General features: G+C 44.6%; 1 protein-coding gene across 11 annotated transcripts in view; it reads right to left on the reverse strand.

Annotated features, from left to right (window-relative positions):
• The window catches only part of slc8a3 (solute carrier family 8 member 3), a 69,482-nt gene extending 51,360 nt beyond the window's left edge, over positions 1-18,122 (reverse strand). For 4 of the 11 annotated variants that reach the window (XM_076157540.1, XM_076157539.1, XM_076157534.1 and 1 more), the window contains exon 1: positions 16,378-18,020. In XM_076157540.1, the coding sequence (XP_076013655.1) occupies positions 16,378-17,957 (1,580 nt within the window). In that variant the 5' untranslated portion in view covers positions 17,958-18,020. Of the gene's footprint in view, positions 1-16,377 lie in introns of all 11 variants that reach the window. The other 7 variants (XM_076157533.1, XM_076157532.1, XM_076157537.1 and 4 more) reach the window with 4 other exon arrangements.
• Positions 18,123-18,419: the final 297 nt, after the last annotated feature.

The raw sequence follows: 18,419 nt of genomic DNA on the forward strand, positions 1-18,419 counted from the left end.
ATTCAGGTCGTGTGAACTTTTACAGAGCATTTTGGAATGAAACCTTTCAGCTGTTCCAGCTCACTGCCACTCCCATCCAGGCTCTGACAGCAATTAAAGCAACCAATCTCACCCAGGCTGCTGTTCAATACCAGTTCCTCCACAAGGCTCTGCTTTGAAACTGTCACTGCTCTCTGTGTGTGTGTGTGTGTGTGTGTGTGTGTGTGTGTGTGTGTGTGTGTGTGTGAGAGAGAGAGAGAGAGAGAGCAACTGACAGGGACACAGATGGACAGAAAAACACTGAAAAAGACATAGAGACAGACAGAGTCTAGCCAGAGAGACAGAAAGATCTCAGGGAGGAAACGGCTTCACAACAGGGACACTGAGCTCAGAAATGGAGTCTCTGCTCATCCAAAAGGTGAATCCCTACTTATGGGCTGCAATTATCATTACATAAGACCTCAATTATTCAGCTGCAGTTCTTTCAGGCTTTCTTCTATTAGTCATAGGCGAAAGGGTCCTACCAACTGAACGCTTCAGTTTCCTCAGCAGCCACAGATGGCGTGCGTGTGTGTGTGTGTGTGTAGCTGAATGGTAAATATAAGGGGCGGAAAGAAGAGGTGATGGTGGTGGGGTTGGTGGGAGGGGGATCTTATTAGAGATCTCGTGACACAACTGTTTCATACCTGCAGCTGGAGGCAGAAAATCTACAGCTTCTTATGAAATCTCATTCCCAGAGAACAATCCCTCATCAATCTATATCTCCCCCAAGTCGGCGCTGGCCTTCCCTCCCCTTCGGGCGCAACATTTGTTCTGTTCTCCTTTTATTTCGAGCATTGCTGCATTCATCAGTAGGCAACAGAAATTCTATACTACTTTTTTTCCCCTTATTGACATTCTGATGAAATGGTCTGGTCCGTAGATGACAGGCGGCAGATTCCCATTAGCCAAGGCTGCCATGCAGCGCGCCGCTTCCCAAAGACAAGATATACCATGTTTAACCAGGAGCCATCAAGGGAGGAGCAGTCACACACTCTCTCTCTCACACACACACACAGCCATCCCTCTACACAAACTTGCACTCTGTCTTTAATCTGGGCTGCTTCTGAAACAGGCCAAACTTCAAACATTATATGATTAAAAGTGCCTCATTCTGCCTTATTCTTGATGCCAAAAAACCTTTTGAGGTCTATTTGGATGTTCGCTCAAATCAGGCGCCAAAACAACAACAGTCAAGCGTTACTATTGGTGCTTGTGACGGATCGACACCGCAGTAATGGTCCCGATTAACAGTTTCATAAATAGTGGCGAGAGGAATTAGAGCAATTTTGAGGCAGTGGCAACATCAAAGGATGAATTTTCACAAGAGGATAAGATGAAAAACAAGGCAGGCTTCAAAACGAGCTGCTTTAAATATCTCACAGGACCGACGCTCACGAGCCAGAGCACAGAAAGCGAGGGCAACGTACACGTGCCTGTGCGTATGTGTGTGAGTGTGTGAGGGGGGGGGGGTGACTTTGATCCTGACATCTATTAACTGCCTAAAAAGTGCAGATTGTGTCTTTGCTGTTTGAACACCACAGTTCTCTTCTCAGCGCCTTTAATCTAATTTGAGTCGTGATTAATGATGGTGGAAAACTCCCAACTTTCATTTTTTTGAAAAATCATTGTGGTCGGACTCATTAAGGAAAGTTTGAAGTCTAATTACAGAATCAGATGAAAATGTTACAAAAAAAAGGGATTGGCACCATTACAACAGAGCAGCGGTTTGTGCTGGGTCACTTACAGTTCAGCCAGTTTAGACTATGAAATTTCATTAAAACTCAAAAAGATTTAACGATTATAATCAATCTAGAAAGGAAAGATTGAGAAGAGAGGAATTATCAAACTCCCTCTTATGCAGACTTTAGAACCAATACGCCACAATATTTGATGCCTGTGTGATGCAATCCTCAAAACTTAAAGCAGCAAACACCAATGAAACACAGTTAGATGAAAAAGATTCTGATGAAAGACAAAATAAAACAAGAGGAAATATACATAAATCTATAAATATACAGTAATAGTGTTTTAAGATGGGATGTGACACTGAAGCCCTGAAGTTTGCCTGCTGGGACTCTACACAAGAGATCAAACAGAATTCACAGCATTGAAACTTTTAATTAAGCTCTCATCTGAAGCCTTGTTGCCTTTTTCTTTACGAGGCCTCTGACAATGAGGAGAAGAAACGCACGCCGCCTGTCTGTTTGTGCTTCCAGAAGCCTGGATCCTCCCTCGCACGCTCTCTCCGGGTGCGGTTCAATAAAGGAGCGCGTGGCGTTGCATGTCCCACCGGGGGGGGGGGGGGGGTGGCACAGACGTATGTCGTGGCACAGACGTATGAGGCACCTTGGATCAAAGTCTGAATGTAATGATGTGTTTAATGCCCGTGTGACGCCCGTGTACTAATCGATCACGACCGATGTTGAAGGAGGGACGCAAACAGAGACGAGCTGTTTGTTTGGTCCGGTTTGACACAGAAGTACAAAGACGAAGTGGGGCTCTGTGCTGGATCAGTCAATATTTTTAAATACACAAATGCATTATTCCCCTGTTTATTTTCAAGCTAATTATAATCTAATTTAACGTTGACAAAACTTTATTGTTAATGTCACTGGCATTGTTTATCTGTAGCTTTGATATTTATGTGTAGAATGGATCCAACTCTGACCTCTCTGACCTTTGGCCCTGAAATGTACAGTATGGTTTTCATTCATTGATTGCAATCCTAAAGTAACTTCCGGGTGCTTTGTCACATCAGTCTTCAGCTTGTGAGACGTCGCCCTTATAAAGTAGATAAAATAGATTTTATAAGGTGTTACTGTCATTATAGCTATTTGGAAATTCACACCACGTGTTTAGATTTATGGTGCTGTAAATAACTTCCATCTTGTCTCTTATGAAGAAATCGGAACACATTTCTGCCAAATTGCTCTAGAATATTGTAACTTTGTTTGTTGTTGTGGGCTTTACAGACCAAACAGAGACAAATGGCGAGGAAATCTTGGCTTGTCACGTCCAAATTGGTGGTCATAGATGAGAAATTGTGACCACAAAGAATTCAGTCTGTAATTTAAGACGAAAGTCCCCCCGTTGGACCTGCGGTTAGAGATACTGTAAGGTGATGGACGCCCCTCTGGCTGCGTGGTGTTGTCCCGCCCGTCTCAGAGCCATGACTTACCGGGACGTTCCACGATCTGACATCTGTTAAACTTGATCTCTGTCCAACACAGATAACAGCTCAAATTTTATTGTCCCCATTTTGCAGTTTGACGTACCATAAGTTTAAGTTCTCTGTTGTCACCCAGTGTGCAGGAGGTGTATCCTTGACCCCCCCACCCCAACATGAGACAATGTCCTTTTGTCATTCTAACAGCTTGACCATCAAGATTTCCCTTTGCTTTTGCATGAATAATGTGTCAACTAAACGTTTAATTGAAATATTACTTTTCACAAAACGGCAGAAATAGTTTAATGTCGTGCTGTCAATCATTTTTTTAGCGTTGTCGTCATCTTTTTTTGCAAAACTGATGGATGTGTCATTTTAGAGCCTCACTCTGCTTTCTGTCTGACAGCCTGACAAAGGCCGGTGGAGGCTGAAATGTCGCCGAGTGAATAAGAGCCCAAGCATCAATCCAGCGTGCAGGTTTGCAGTTTGCAGTGTGTGATCCTCCAATCCAGCAAACACACAATCACACACACTTCACATTATCTCACCATCTCACTTACAGATTTGGCCTGACTTGCTCCTTTTATCTCCGCCGGCTCTGAGATTTTCACGCCGTTGGGCCGCTATAATCAATGCTTGTCGTGAGGAAATTCAATCCAATCTATAGTAAGCAGGCCTCCCCTTCCTCCTCTCCCTCCCCTTCCTCCTCTTCTCCACACCTGGTCAAGATTCATCAAATCTGCCATCTCGCTGCACAGGAATCTGGAGGGCTCGACTCTCATTTTCCCTCTCAGTCCTTATTCCCTCTGCAATCCTTACCATCTCTCTCTCTCTCTCTCTTTCTATCTTTTCCTCTCATTTTCTCTATCTGCTCTTTTCTACCTGCCCATCTCTGATGCCATCTTTCTCTCTCTCATCCCCATTCCACCTTTATTTGTATCCTGTAGTTCATTTATTGTGCGATTCTTTCTTCCCCGTTGTGTCTTACTTAGCAATTTCATCCTTGAAATTTGTTCAGTGTTTGGTCATGAATCAAGCTCAAGATGATTCGTTTCTGCTGTGGATGTCGCCCAATGTGGCACTTAACATTCTAGAAATTCCTTGAACTTATAGATATAAAGCACAAATTTAAATCAATAGGTCACAATCAGCTAATCGCCAGGACTGCCACTATGTTATAATGCAAATACAGATAAGACGTTTTAAAAATTACTACCAGGAATAAAACAGATTTATAGCTACACACACACACACACACACACACACACACACACACACACACACACACACACACACACACACACACACACACACACACACACACACACACACACACACCTCTAAGTCATCTCCACCTCTCCATCTGTCTCCCTCCTCATTCGTCTCCATCTCCTCTCGCCTCCCGCGTGCTTCGTTCCAGCGCCTCCTCCCCTCTGTCCTGCTGCCGCCTCAGTTGGTGGCATGTTGAAGGGTGCCGCTACACCCGGCTCGGATGGAATCTGACATGACAGGTGCCATGACTGTGGCGGGAAGGCAAATGTAGTTTTTGGAGTTTACATCCAGAAGTGACATCCTCTCATTTCCTCTGACACTGGACTGGGAGGTTATAAAGGCTTCATTCCCTATAAATATCAGCTTTCAAAAATAACCTGGACATACATAGCTGGGGACAAAGTTGTGCCTCTACTAAACCTGCCTCTATGTCAGCAGATTCATCAAGACCATGACAATCTGTGTAAAAGACACCAATGATGTTCAAAACACCACTTCCAACCAAAGCCTACACACCAAATCCACCAAAATGATTCTACTTCAGTGCAGTAGCAGTACTTCACAAACAGTACTGAGCTTTTGCCGTAATGACAGCAGTAAATACGTTTCCCCGCTGCTGTGACGCGCTGATGTCAGGCTAAAGATCTGAACAGCTCTCAATCTCAAGTACAATTACAGGTTGAGACAGAAGTAGGCCAACATCTATAAAGAGGGGAAGTCGCATACGGAGGCTCTGCTCTGGGGCTAAATAATGAATATGAATGGGAGGGGGGGGGGGGGGGGGAATGGAAGTAGAACGATTCAAATTAAAAGAAATTACGACTGAGATGAAAGAGACGATAGAAAATACGGTTGAAGCCAAGGGAGGAGAGGGAGGTAGAACCCGGAGAAGAAGCACAAGTGAGCAGGAACGTGAGCCTGCAACTCCGCAGGAGGCAGAGGGACATAAAAAGGAGAGGAGGGAACGAAAGGGGGGGAGGAGCGGTGGAAGAGAAGAGGAGCTGCGAGAGGAGAGGAAGAGGAAGAGGTCCCACAGGCCTCGACGGAGCTGTGATCCTACCAGGGAATCCTCTTCATCTCTGGTCAGCTCCCACGACGTGCCACTGCTACTTATTATGGGAGACGGACACACACTATGTGTTTTCTCGGGAGTCTAATATTGTTTGGAAACTTTATGCTGGCATGGTTCTCAATATGAAGAATGCTGAAAATATGAACCCCATAGGAGCTGAGACCTTCGCCCTTCTATGGTGCATGTGTGTGAAGTCGTAAAAACAGGCCGCTTCCATTGAACACACTGATTGGAAGGCACCATGTGACTAAAGGTTGTTGTTTATTACTCAACACACAGCAGAAATCACCATGACATCCAATTAACACAAAGAGCATCGAAAACGACTCTCTGGAGGAGGAATCCAGGACTGTGCTGCGGATGTGATGGTCTTGCATCAGAGCACAACAAAAGTGTTTACACCAAATCTATTACTTAATACACGTTGTCAAGGACAACTATATATTTTTTAAAAAAGGTAGAAAATACTATAAATACAAACTCTAAGACACAGGAATCAAAACACAAGAGCAGTTTCAACGTTGAACTTGAACGTGACCTTTGACCTCAGCTGGCTTAGGCTTCCCTGCTACGTCTGCATTCTGGCTTCCCGTTGGGACGCCGCCAACGCCAAGACGTGATCCTCCACGTTTTGCAGCTTGAAACCGTCTTCCTCCTGCGAGCGTAAGCGGGAGGCTTTGCTGCTCTATTACCACCTTCATTTTTCAGCCTCTTAAGGGGAGACGGTGCACGCGGCATAAAGGCCCCCCTCCTCTCCATCCGGCGTTTTGAGCTGCATGTAAATATCATCAACCGGGAGAGCGTAAGAAAGCAGCGAGAGGAACCCTTCCCCTGCTGCAGAGCTAATAAGTCTGCCACTCGAGTGTCAGCAGGGACGATTAGGAGCAAAACAAAAGATCCATTTCCTCAGCTAAGTGAACTCCTCTCTCCCATTAGGCCGGAATAACACACACACACACACACACACACACACACACACACACACACACACACACACACACACACACACACACACACACACACACACACACACACACACACACACACACACACACACACACACACATATCTACACATGCACCAGTGTGGGATGAAGTCCTCAAATCTTTTTTATGGAATTACAACGCATGAATGTACAAATGGGAAAATACTCCAAATGTTTGTTTAGATAATGATGTAATAAGTATCAAAAGTAAAAGTACAGAGACATAGAGGGTGGAAACCTGACACGGCAAGGAGGTTAAGGAAGGAAAGGAAGGAAGGAAGGGAGTAAGGAAAGACATTTCTCACTATAACATTGTGGACTAGTAGTAGTAGTAGAAGCAAAACAGCAGACCCCCCCCCTCCCGCCCACACACACACACACACACACACACACACACACACACACACACACAAAGATATCTGATATTAATGAGGACGCAGCCTGTTTTCAGCTTTGTCTGTGGCAAGACCGTGAGGACTGTGGGAGGCGATGTTGAGATGACAGACAACAAAGATATCAAGGTTGGGGATGGGATACAAAACAAAGATGTCCCATCACTGATTACAGGATGTCTCCTTCACATGAGAGGAAACTCTGCACTTTTTACATACAGGAAGGGGTTAAATGCATGGAGGAAGGACCGGGTGAATTGGGGCTCATCTTTCTGTTGGGAATAACGCAAGGTTCCCTGTTGGAGGAGGAGGAGGAGGAGGAGGAGGAGGAGGACCCACCATGGAGTGAGCACAGAGTGAAAACTGAAGAGAGATCACAGTGAGGATCAGTGCAGTGTGTTTCTAAGCTAGAAGAAAGAGGAAGAGCCCCTTCACAGTAGGGAGAGATGGCTGAGGAACACTGATACAAGGCTGCAAAAAAGACTCCTAATCAAAGCCTGGGACTTTAAACGCCTCGCTGTTGATTTACGTCTGGACCGCATGTGGGCTTACTCCTGTTTTCAGACTTCAGACCAGGCTTGTGTGCAACTCACACAGCCAGATCACACTAATAGTCAAGCTAACATAAAGCCTTAACTTACGCAAAAAGTCATAACATCACATTATCAAATTGTACCCAGGCAGAATTTCATTTGGTTTGGAGTTTAAACACCCTGCTCTACTGTCCAGTGTTGAAAGGAGCCTCCTAAAATGTCGCCTACCCCGACTCTCATTAACGAGACAGGACTGGGGTCAAAGGGCAAATAGAGGCGAGTATCAGCTGAGGCTGCAGCTGACTTACTGACTGACTGACTGACTGACTGGACCAGATGAGAACAGTGACAGATTACACCGGGGGGAGGGGAAGCAACCAAACGTTCCTCCCACTTCAACATCATTTACTTTGATGCTGCAGTATTGTGCCTTAGCTCAAGGAACTGCGCATTCATTTAAGTTGATCGTACTTTAATTTGCTTTTATATTACTTATTTATTGCGTTTTCAGCGTTGTTCCATAGTTCTGTTTTGTTTTTTGAGTTTAGTATTTGATGATGTACCTCCCATGTGACGCCCCCTGTGCTGTCAGAGACACAAGAGAGGACAAGTTTCATTGTTCTTCACTTGAATAGTGAGTAAAGCCTGTCAAAATCATTAAATAAGAGGAAACCCAAGGACGAATAGTCAGTAAAAAAAGAGAGGAAGAAAGACGTGTGACTTTTGGAGTACAATGCTTGTCTCTGGGGCTGTAGCATTTAGGCACAGATCCAGGTGCTACACTGTGCCCTTTACTGCAAATTTCTACCTTAAAAAGAACCATTAGATACCACAAAAGCACAAACACGGTCCCACGAGGGCCAGAACAGCATGTCTAAAGGTCCAAGTAATGTACACAGCAAGAGAAATACACTCCTCGGAGACTAAGAACAACAATGTGACGAAGATTGGCCATACGTTGGTGTCACAGATGATCATTTTGAGGCAGCGGCCTTCAGGGAGTCGCCCCACTTTATGTTTATTCATACATTCACCCTTACTGACGCCCGTATGCCTTTTGGGATGCTCAGTGGTCAGACATCGAGGGCTGTAAGCAGAATTTACACATCCAAATCATCATTTCGCAGAAGAAATGCAAACACACCACACTCTCAAATGCTATTGTTCCAGGGATAAAAAGTCAGACAACAGCAAAACAAAAAAAAAAAACCTGAAAAGCCGACAGCTCCTCTCATCTCCTGCAGCCCTTGCAAACCCCCTCGCTACACGGGGTGCAACCTTAGCTCCTCTCTCTGTGAGCTTTATTGATTTCTCGTCTTAATGCTGCTGCGCTGTGCACGGAGGAAGGTGCTGTGGAGCAGCGCTGACCTTTATCAAAGTATGCAGATGCTGGATGTGGATGCAGGGGCAGGAAGAGCACCTCCACCGGCACCCCAGACTGTCACCCGGGCACGACGGGAACAAAATGAGAGCGGCGACCTGTCCTAAACCCCCCCGGCAGCATCCAAACTAAGCTGTGTGGAGCAGCTGTGTAAGGAAATGTAGAATGTTTATACAGGATTGATTGGTCAAAAATGGTATTCCTCATTTTTGACAGTGTATTGATTGATTGTAGGTGCAAAAAGTACTGCAGTTAAGTATATTTTCAGGTATATTATGTCACATTGCAACTCAGAACTGTAATGTTTAACCTATTCTGAAGGCATGAAGCCACACAGATGACCAATTTTGTCTATTTTTATTGCTTAATTCAAATCTTTTAATTATTCCACCTCCCAAATCTCTAAAACCGGAGGCAGGTTTTGTATTGGTTGTGTTGTGTTTTCATAATTGAACAAATCTAGTGGTATTTTCAATACTTTTCAAAAAAGAGTGGATGTAAGTCTTAATATTTGTTTACTTTGATAAAATGGTTGATTGACAACTTCTGAGCCCAGCATAGAAGCCTCAAGCGCTGAGGTGTTTTTCAGAATAATCTCCCTCCAACTCATTTCTGCCAACATTGCAGGAGGAATTTTGCCCCACATCACTTTGATGTCCAAAAATCCTCCTCCAAAGCTGATTCCATGTCATAATCTGAGGCCAAACAGGTTCCAGCTAAAGCATTTTACATCTCTGGGAGGAAGGCTAAGTCTGAGGAGGCCCAATCAGGTGAGTAGAGTGGCTGCTGAAATAGCTCAAAACCCCAATCGTGACTAGCAGTCATGCTGACAACTGATGTGCGTGGATGAACACTGTCGATGTGTACAGCTTTGGGTCCCACTGCAGCTGGGGCTCTCTCCAAAAGTGCCTGGCTCATAACTTATCAATCAACCCTTGTAATTAAGTAGAATTTCAAAAGAAAAGTTCAGTCCCAGCTGTCACACAATTCAAATAAGCCAAACAAAACCAAGGCAAACCCAAAATGTAATTAAAATACCTCCTCTCAGCACAAACACAGCAGTTACGTCTTTATAGACCAAATATCATTCAGACTGCAGCTGCTCACTTTCATGTGTAGGATTCATTGTATTGTGCGCTGAGTAAATTATGAGATCATTTGATTGTGACTTTGGACAGTGAACATGATTTGATTCCCTGTTATTCCATGTTTCCATTTGTGTTGACACAATTCCGCAATCTGCGCAGCCAAGCAGGCGATATCAGGGCCAGTGATCTCTCCCTGCATATCCTAACGTGTGAGTCCTTTGAGGCCGACGTGAAAACATTCCCCCAGCAGGCAGTTCCTATTTACAGCACACCTGATATGACTGAAGGCAGCATCAGAGCGCTTCCACCGTCTTCTCTCCAACTAGCTCACACTAATTAAAGTAACGGCTCAAATACGGCAATATGCTCAGATATCACATGTGATATATTTCATTGCAAATATTGAGGATGTCTTTGAAACCTTTTTACGGGCGATCCACACAATCGGAGACTTATACGGCTTTCAAGCAAACTACTTTACACAAGATCTGGCTCTTGATTAATCAGTATGATGGAAAAATATAAGAAAATGAGGCCCATTATATCCTTGAAGCAGCACATGTTGCACCTTTCATCGCTCCAAATCCAGCGACATAAACAAGACAAGGCAGAACAAATGTGGGATGCTTCCTTATTTGAACTTTTTAGAAAAGTTACTCATTTATTTTTATGAAAGTTTTGAAACCAACATCCAGTCCTGTATTCCACAAAAATGATAAATACTGGAAAAGACAAATGGTGGTGGCCCATAAAAAGAATTACTTTCTATTTATTTGTTGGGGAAATATGCCTAAATACATTATTCAATAACTCTAAAATGTATAGATTCAGACTGTGAAAGCATTACCATTTTGTCAACTAAGCGATTAAGAATCACTAATTTATTGGAGCAGGTAGCATTGTATCTTGATCAAATTTACACTTTATAACTAACTAACTAAACACTTTGACAGTCCAGTGGGCCAAAATGATGCACTCACCTGGACTCTATTAGGCAGGAGAGAGTGTCAAAAGTTTGGCGAGCAAGAATATATGATCCCCCCGTCAGATGTATACACAAACACACACACACGACACGCCCTGTACTGAATTGCGTTATAAATAAGCTTTAACTTAATTGCGTTCCCCCAACAGGGAGGAACAAACGCAGGGCCAGCATATTTATTGCCTCTCAACCTGCGCGCGAGTCTGTGCGTGTGTATGTGCGTGCCTGAGCGTTTGTGTGTATGTGTGTGTTTTTGTGTGTGTACAGTATTTGCAAGCAGAAGCTGAAGTGCAAAAGCAACAATAAGTTAGGTAAGATAAGGAATGTTCCCATGAATCTTCCAGTTTTGCTCCAGATGGGTTAGACGCTGTGTGAGTATGTGTTCTTTGTGTGTGTGTGTGTGTGTGTGTGTGTTTTTCTGTATTTGTTCCAACAGTGTCTATTACGGGATCATTGGTACAGAAACCCACTTTGTTCAAAAACCCACTGTGACATCAAAGAACAATTTAAAGTCACCTAATGGCCAATGATAGAATAATAGAATAATAATAGACGTTGTTTATTCAAACTGTGGAGTTTTTCTCTCTTAGCCACTTTGTAAAATCAGGTGAGAACAACATCTGACACAAATTATCTGCACCAGCACAGATGTCAATACACACACCTGACATTTTGCCCACAATAACAACACGTGACTACACAGGTGAATCTGTGCATTGTGACCCAATGCAAAGAACGAATCTGCAACACATCATGAAGGACTCAGAGAAACATTGTAATCTGACACAACAATGACCCCTAAACACAAAGGTGTGTGGGTAGACTGAGGCAGATACTGAGCAGCCCGTAGCTACACTGTCTGGACTCCCTGCTCGTGTTTATACTTGCTGTGAAAACTGGAGCAAAGTAATGACATGATATCATTCCTGCCAAAATCAAAACAAAAACTACATCCAAAAAATGAGCCACCTGCTAGCGAACGTGACTTCTGTTGACAAGCACTAGTTCACTTTTAACTGGGCGATGTGAAATTTAATGAACCCGGTAGCGGAACAGTATTTCAAAGAAAACATTGCCACATTACCAAAGAAAACAAAGTGTGACTGCACCCCAAGGTGCCATAAAAGACAAAGACACGGTCCAATTATTGAGAGCACCGAAAGGCTAGTGTGAATAAAACAACAACACAGTGCATAAAGAGGAATCCAACACAGCTCAAGATCTTCTTTTAAACATTAAAGCAGATTTTTTTCTTATCTAGTATCATTAAGCACAACACGCACAAGATTATTAAATGTATTTGAAGATTACTGGTTCTCCAAAGACCGGAAATAAGCAGTAAATTACATATTTGGAGACAAATTTGGAGAATATATAACAAGTCAGTTTCTTTTATTATTGACTCTTGAAAGTCAAATTTGCTTTAAACAAGTGAGAGTATTTCACCCTGTTTACAATACAAATCAGTTTGTTTCTGGAAATGAGTGACGGAGGAAGACGGCAGATCAGTGAAATCAAATCAAAAAAACACTTGACTCAAGATTATTTTGATTTTATGTTTGAAAATTTCACAAGATTACAGAATGCTGTTTTTTTTTACGATCAGATAGTCTTGTGGTCGTGCCGGTTTGTGCTGGCATGTGAACCGCAGCGGTAAGGTAAACCACAGGGGTCTATTCCAGGATGTCTGCAAAAGTGCTGGCAGGGGTAAAAGCTGAGCGGTCAGCAGGATGAGGATCAGAGCGGACATGTGTTCTGTCAGTCACGGTGCCCGGATGGGTGACCGTGATAATTCCTGTTGGTTTATCCTGTATCTTCACCTAAATGCTGCGTTTATCTTAACAGGGTCATGAACCGGAAGCCTTCAGCCATTTCTTGTTTATAAGGCAGTGAGGTGAAAAGTAGCCAAGTGCTGTAATAAAACACAATTCTGAGGCATTGAATATTTGCATTTTGGATTATTTTCTACAATGTCTCCACTTTATTTCTGGGGGAAATGCACTTTTTACTAGATTACACAGATGAAAGTTAAAAGACAATTGACAATTAGTTACTAATCAACTCAACTGAGAATGAATGATTATTTTCTTCACTATGAGTACTTGGTAGTTAAGTATATTCTATTCCTTGTTTACCTCTACTATAGTATTTTGCTACTGCTACTTTCCCAGGGATATTAGTCCTGAATATTCTTGGCAGTCGACTAACAAAACTAATATATCTCCCAAACTGCGCCTGTTAGTCTAACGTATTGGGAGGCGCTCATTACCGTAAGTCACTTTCGGGCTTTGATGGCCATGAGAGGCACTTTTAAAAAACCTGCGGTGCCTAGATGAGGTTTATATATTAGCTCAGAGTGGCAGCTCTGTCACCAAAAATTACTCAAATCTCTTCCTTCGTGCTGAGAACTTCTGTTGAATTGGAGCAATCCAGATTAGGACTGTAATAAATTTCTGCTCTGCTCCGAGAGCTGAAGCTTTGAGTTGATCTAATTGACAGCGAGTGAACTCTGTTTAGTCTTAGTAATTAACAGAGAAATCAAGGAGACATCAGAGTAGCATGCAGACGTCTGTCATCATTCACTCAGTGCTTTAATGTGCAAAAACTTCTACTCTCCTTCGCTGCAGCACGTCCTGATAAAGTAGTTCAGGACTTACGATTCTGTCTTATGGGTGCATTTCTGCAGATGTCAACCTCAAGTTCTGCAACAGTGACAAAGTTGAACACACACTCCTGTAGTATTACGTAATAAGGATCAGAGAAAACAAGTAAAACTATAATATTCTTGTAGCAAACAGGAAAAAACGAAATAAGTACAACACTTCCTGGTGTCCGTTTCCATACACACTCGTTGTAGGAAATAAATGTGAAGGTAATGGAGGCAAATAAATTCAGCATTTTTTGAAGTTGTGAGCATGAGAGCGACCCTGAGGAGAGCTGTCAAGGCTGTGCTACACACATCAGTGTAATGATGCCTTTAGTGCATTTTCTACACATTCATCCCCTTTGTTTTGTGTATGGAAATGTTCTCATGAATCTTCTAGTATGCTCCTGGATGAAGCTGTCACTTCCACTGCTCCTCTTTGTCTTCTTTATGGATGCACATGGAATGTAATTCCTCACTACCCGACTGTAATTATGGAAATTTCTGGAGATTTGTTGGAAATTCTAGAAGCCTCTAAAGTCGGATGGGGAGATTTTCACATTAATACTTGAGCCTGTTCGTGCATATGAACAATTTTCCTTGTTTAACTGGTTAACTGAAGAATGGCCCAAATGTTCTGTGTAATCAACTATATACCATTTATCACGGCTCTACACAGAGTACATTTAGCATTACTGACTGCATATATGCAGACTAATAACTTTAGTATAATATTCACACTATGTCGCACTACCTTCTCTTTGCGGCACGTGTTGACATATTTACGGTATTTTAACTGTCAGCTGCTGACAACAACAGCAACAATCTGACCTTAGTTTCTGCTGAAGGGATTAAGTTCAGAAGCGTTGACCTTTGACCCTTCCATTAACTCCAGTCACTCAAAATAGCAATTAACTGGTCATTCTGCCTGTTGAGTCCATGTTGTAATTTCTTAAGCCAGGTCAATAAACCCACGCAATCCCAAACAACAATTGACAAAAGCGTTCACTTGTTTAATGAGATTGAACTTTTATGACTCAATAATGCCGAAAACGTACTTGCTGAGATGTTTGTGGACTCTGTATTTACAATAAATCATAGGTTTGCTCCTAAAATGTATGTAAATAAATGTACAGTGCGGCTGGATGTGAGCCAGTCTAAATCTCTCTGAGCATGGCTACTTCCTGGAAATCCATGAGCATGCAGGCTGGTGCTTTCTGCACAATCGCATTCAGAAATGGGCAACACTGAACGAGACGGGCGACAAAAATCATTTAACACAGGCTTGTGCTATGCAAAATGAAAGTGATAAATATTTGACCATACAGTCTGAATCTTCTCCCAGATCGCTCGTACTTATCAATTCGTGGCGCGTCAGATTGTGTGCCCTCGCACCGAGCGCGCCGCACTCTGAGAGCTAACCCACAGCACAATGTGGAACACAATGAGCAGATCGATAGACCAGCATTCCCTCAACAATGCCGACAACATCGCAGCAGTCTCATAATAACCGTGTTTCTCTCCACACAACCCCCGGCAGCCTTCAGACCTGCTCCCAAATGCATCTCTCACATAAATCAAGCAACCCCCCCCCCCCCCTCCCCCGCCCCCCTCTCACTCCCAGGAGCTGTGGAGGGGCCCAGGAGCATGCTGATCACGCCCGACAGTCGTTCACCCACTCCGCTCCCCTGAGCCGCCTCGCTGCTCGGGAACTCGGCAACCTGGAGCTCAGACCCTGCCTGTCAGCCAAAGCACACTGACAGAGCCCTGATTGGTCGTCGTGATGGCGATGGCGGGGGTACACGTGCGGGAGGAGAGGGATGGAACGGGAGGTGGGGTGTCACAGGCGCATGTCACTTTGATTCAGCACCTACGGACCAATGTGTGAGATGCAAGCGGATGGACGCTGTGAAATAAACAAATCAATACCTCTCAAGTGGCGCAATACTCTCCACAGAACAGCTCTCCAAAGTTCTGGTTTACATGCGTTACACAAACCGCTGTAGTAACACACAATACATGAGTGTGCTGCTCTATTCTATGATACTTATCCCAACACTGCCAAATCCTCTTTTTGGTGTTTCTGCAGTAGTATGGTACACAGATGGCTCAGCAGATATCACAGCACATATGCGATTTACATAAGTCGCCTTTGCGGTTCACACAAGCTCGACCTTATGTGCGAGCGTTTCAGCATCGAACGTCCGGCCTTGTCTGCCTACCGTGCAATAAACCAAGCAGAGCCGCGCTGACCTTTTTTTTTCTCTTCTCATACTTTAGTTTCTCTCTCTCGCTCTCTCTCTCTCTCTGATTTCATCCTCTGCTTCCCTACAGGCTCACATCAGATAAAGCAGAAATGACACAAAAGCAATCTTTAGAAAAGGGGAAGAAAAACAAGAGCAGTAGGGATTAAAGAAGCGGGGGGGGGTTTGACTTCCTGTTTGCACGATTGTGTGACGAATCCAACGTGCGGTCGAAAAAGAGCAAAAATCTCCTTGATGGACAATCAAAGGGATATAAGAATGTGTAACTGTGGAACCGCGTAAAGAAAATGCACGAAAATAGCCCACGGATATGTTAAAGTAATATTTCTTAAGCTTTGACACGAGCTGTCATCTCATATCGTTATCATTTCCGTGGTGAAGGTTAAGCTCGGCCAAATTGCGTAGCGAAAAACAAAAATTGGCCCCAGAAAATAGACAGAATTTTAAGTATGTGGGACTGATAAATCATGCGAATATTAATAACTGAAGTTAATTGCCAGTAACATTAATCCAGACTTACAGTAAAGAGCAACTCTGTTTCAGCAATCAGAGGAAAATTAAAGTTCTCTCTTACCACGTCTCGTCGTTTTTGAACTCCAGCTCTCCGTAGGTGTCTTCAAAGTCTTCCCCTCCCCCTTTGGCGAGTCCCTCCAAGGTGCGATAAGGCACAATAACCGTCCCTCTCGCTCCGGAAGTCCTGAGCACTTTCACCTCCATGACCCCGATGCTCTCGCTGATGTGTGCCGCGCCGCTCTCGAACGTGAAGATGCCCGAGTGATCGTCATCCAGGATTGTGACGGTGGCCACGGTGGGGAAGCCGAGCATGGCTTGTGGGTACGGGAGACTGTTGGGGGACAGAAACTCGTCCTCGGTCTCCAGGACGCGCAGGTTGCCGAGGCGGACGAAAAAGTGCTCGTCCTCTTCAAAGATGTCGTCGTCGATGATGCCGATGCTGATTTCTTTGAACATCTCTCCCGGTTTGAACACCACAGTGCCCTCGGAGAACTCGTAGTCGGCCCCGGCATTGGCCGAGCCGTCCTCTGTCTTGTAATCCACGTATATAGTCTTGTTGATGTCCCCGCCCTTTCTGGTGACGGTCAGAATGGCGGCACCGCAATTCTCGAGGCATTGATAGACGGCAGGGTCAAAGGCGATCCGAGACACGTACTCTTCCGGCTCCTCCACGCGCACCTCCTGGACGCTGGCGCTCTTCTTGGCCTGCTCTACCACATGTTTCTTCAGGATGTTTCCAGCGCCTGTCATCATACGGGTTGCTTGGATACGATAGAAGGCACGGCTCTTTTGCTGGTGGGACAGAGCGTAGTAGTTGGCCATCTCCACCAGCTGATCAAGCTCTTTCTCAGGGTACTTCTGCTTCAGGTCCTTCAAGATCCGGATCATGTCACGTCGAGATTCATCTACCTCCTTGCCTTCGATCAAACCAATAAGATTGCTGGCTGCACTTCCATCCATGAAGTGTGAGTTGACCATCTTTCCGTCCATCTCAATCCCTTTGCCGCGCTCTGTCGCCGCCTCGATGATGACGCCTCTGTGTTTGTCGGTGCGATACTTCTTGTGCATGAACTTGTAGAAGAGCAGCCGTCTGTCTGCCACCCAGGCGAGGATTACGCATATAGGGAAGAAGGCCAGTGTGAGTAGACCCTCCCAGACCTGGACCACGTTAGGAGAAAACACAGCCAGGATCATGTAGAGCCAGATGTACGCAAAAATGCTCCAGCCTGCAGTGACGAAGAACACTCTGAGATGTTTGACCTTGCGTACCTCTCCTTGAGGAATGACAGACACACAGATGCCGATGATGACGAACATGTTGAAGGCCGCGCTGCCAACAATTGTGGCGGGCCCGAGCTCTCCGGCTTCAAAGTTATGTCCACAAACCTCAATGACAGAGAGCAGGATCTCAGGGGCAGACGAGCCCAAGGCCATCAGGGTGAGATTGGAGACTGTTTCATTCCACACCCGGATTGTGGTGGTGGTCGTCTCCCCATTGGGTCTCTTGATGATAATTTCCCTCTCCTGGGAGGTTATGACCTCAATGGCAGCCATGAAGCGGTCAGCAATGATGGACACTCCAAGGAACATATAGATCATGGCCACGAAATACACAATGACCCGTGCGATCTTGTCTCCCATAGAAGGATCCTCGGGATACCAGATGGGCAGGAAGATCCCTGGCTCACACTTGGAGTTGCCCCTGCAGGTCCCATTGCTGGGGCTCAGCGAAGGACTCGGAGTGGTCCGGGCCTCTGCACAGAGGAAGGTTACAGCCACAGAGACCAGCCCCAACCAGAGGCAGGCGGACGACCCTGGCTTTACCGGCCTTGAACCCTCCATGCACCCTTCTTCTTCTCAAGGGTCCTTACCGCACTGACCGTCCCTCTGGGATCCAGCACTGGGCTGTGCTTTAGCTCCACCAACCACCTAAACACAACAGACAAAAAATAACAAAGTTCAATTTCTTCTCTTCATTTGCTATAAAAATCAATATTATGCATTCTTTTTAATCACAGGAAATCAGATATCCAAGCTAAAGCTGTCACGGTGCTTATTTAAAGGTGTTGCTGCTTTATAAGAGGAGGATGTCAGACTGTGCAA

Source organism: Genypterus blacodes, unplaced genomic scaffold, assembly GCF_046128005.1.
Source record: "Genypterus blacodes isolate CSIRO-AG114 ecotype Tasmania unplaced genomic scaffold, CSIRO-AGI_Gbla_v1 ptg000073l_1, whole genome shotgun sequence".
Taxonomy (NCBI): domain Eukaryota; kingdom Metazoa; phylum Chordata; class Actinopteri; order Ophidiiformes; family Ophidiidae; genus Genypterus; species Genypterus blacodes.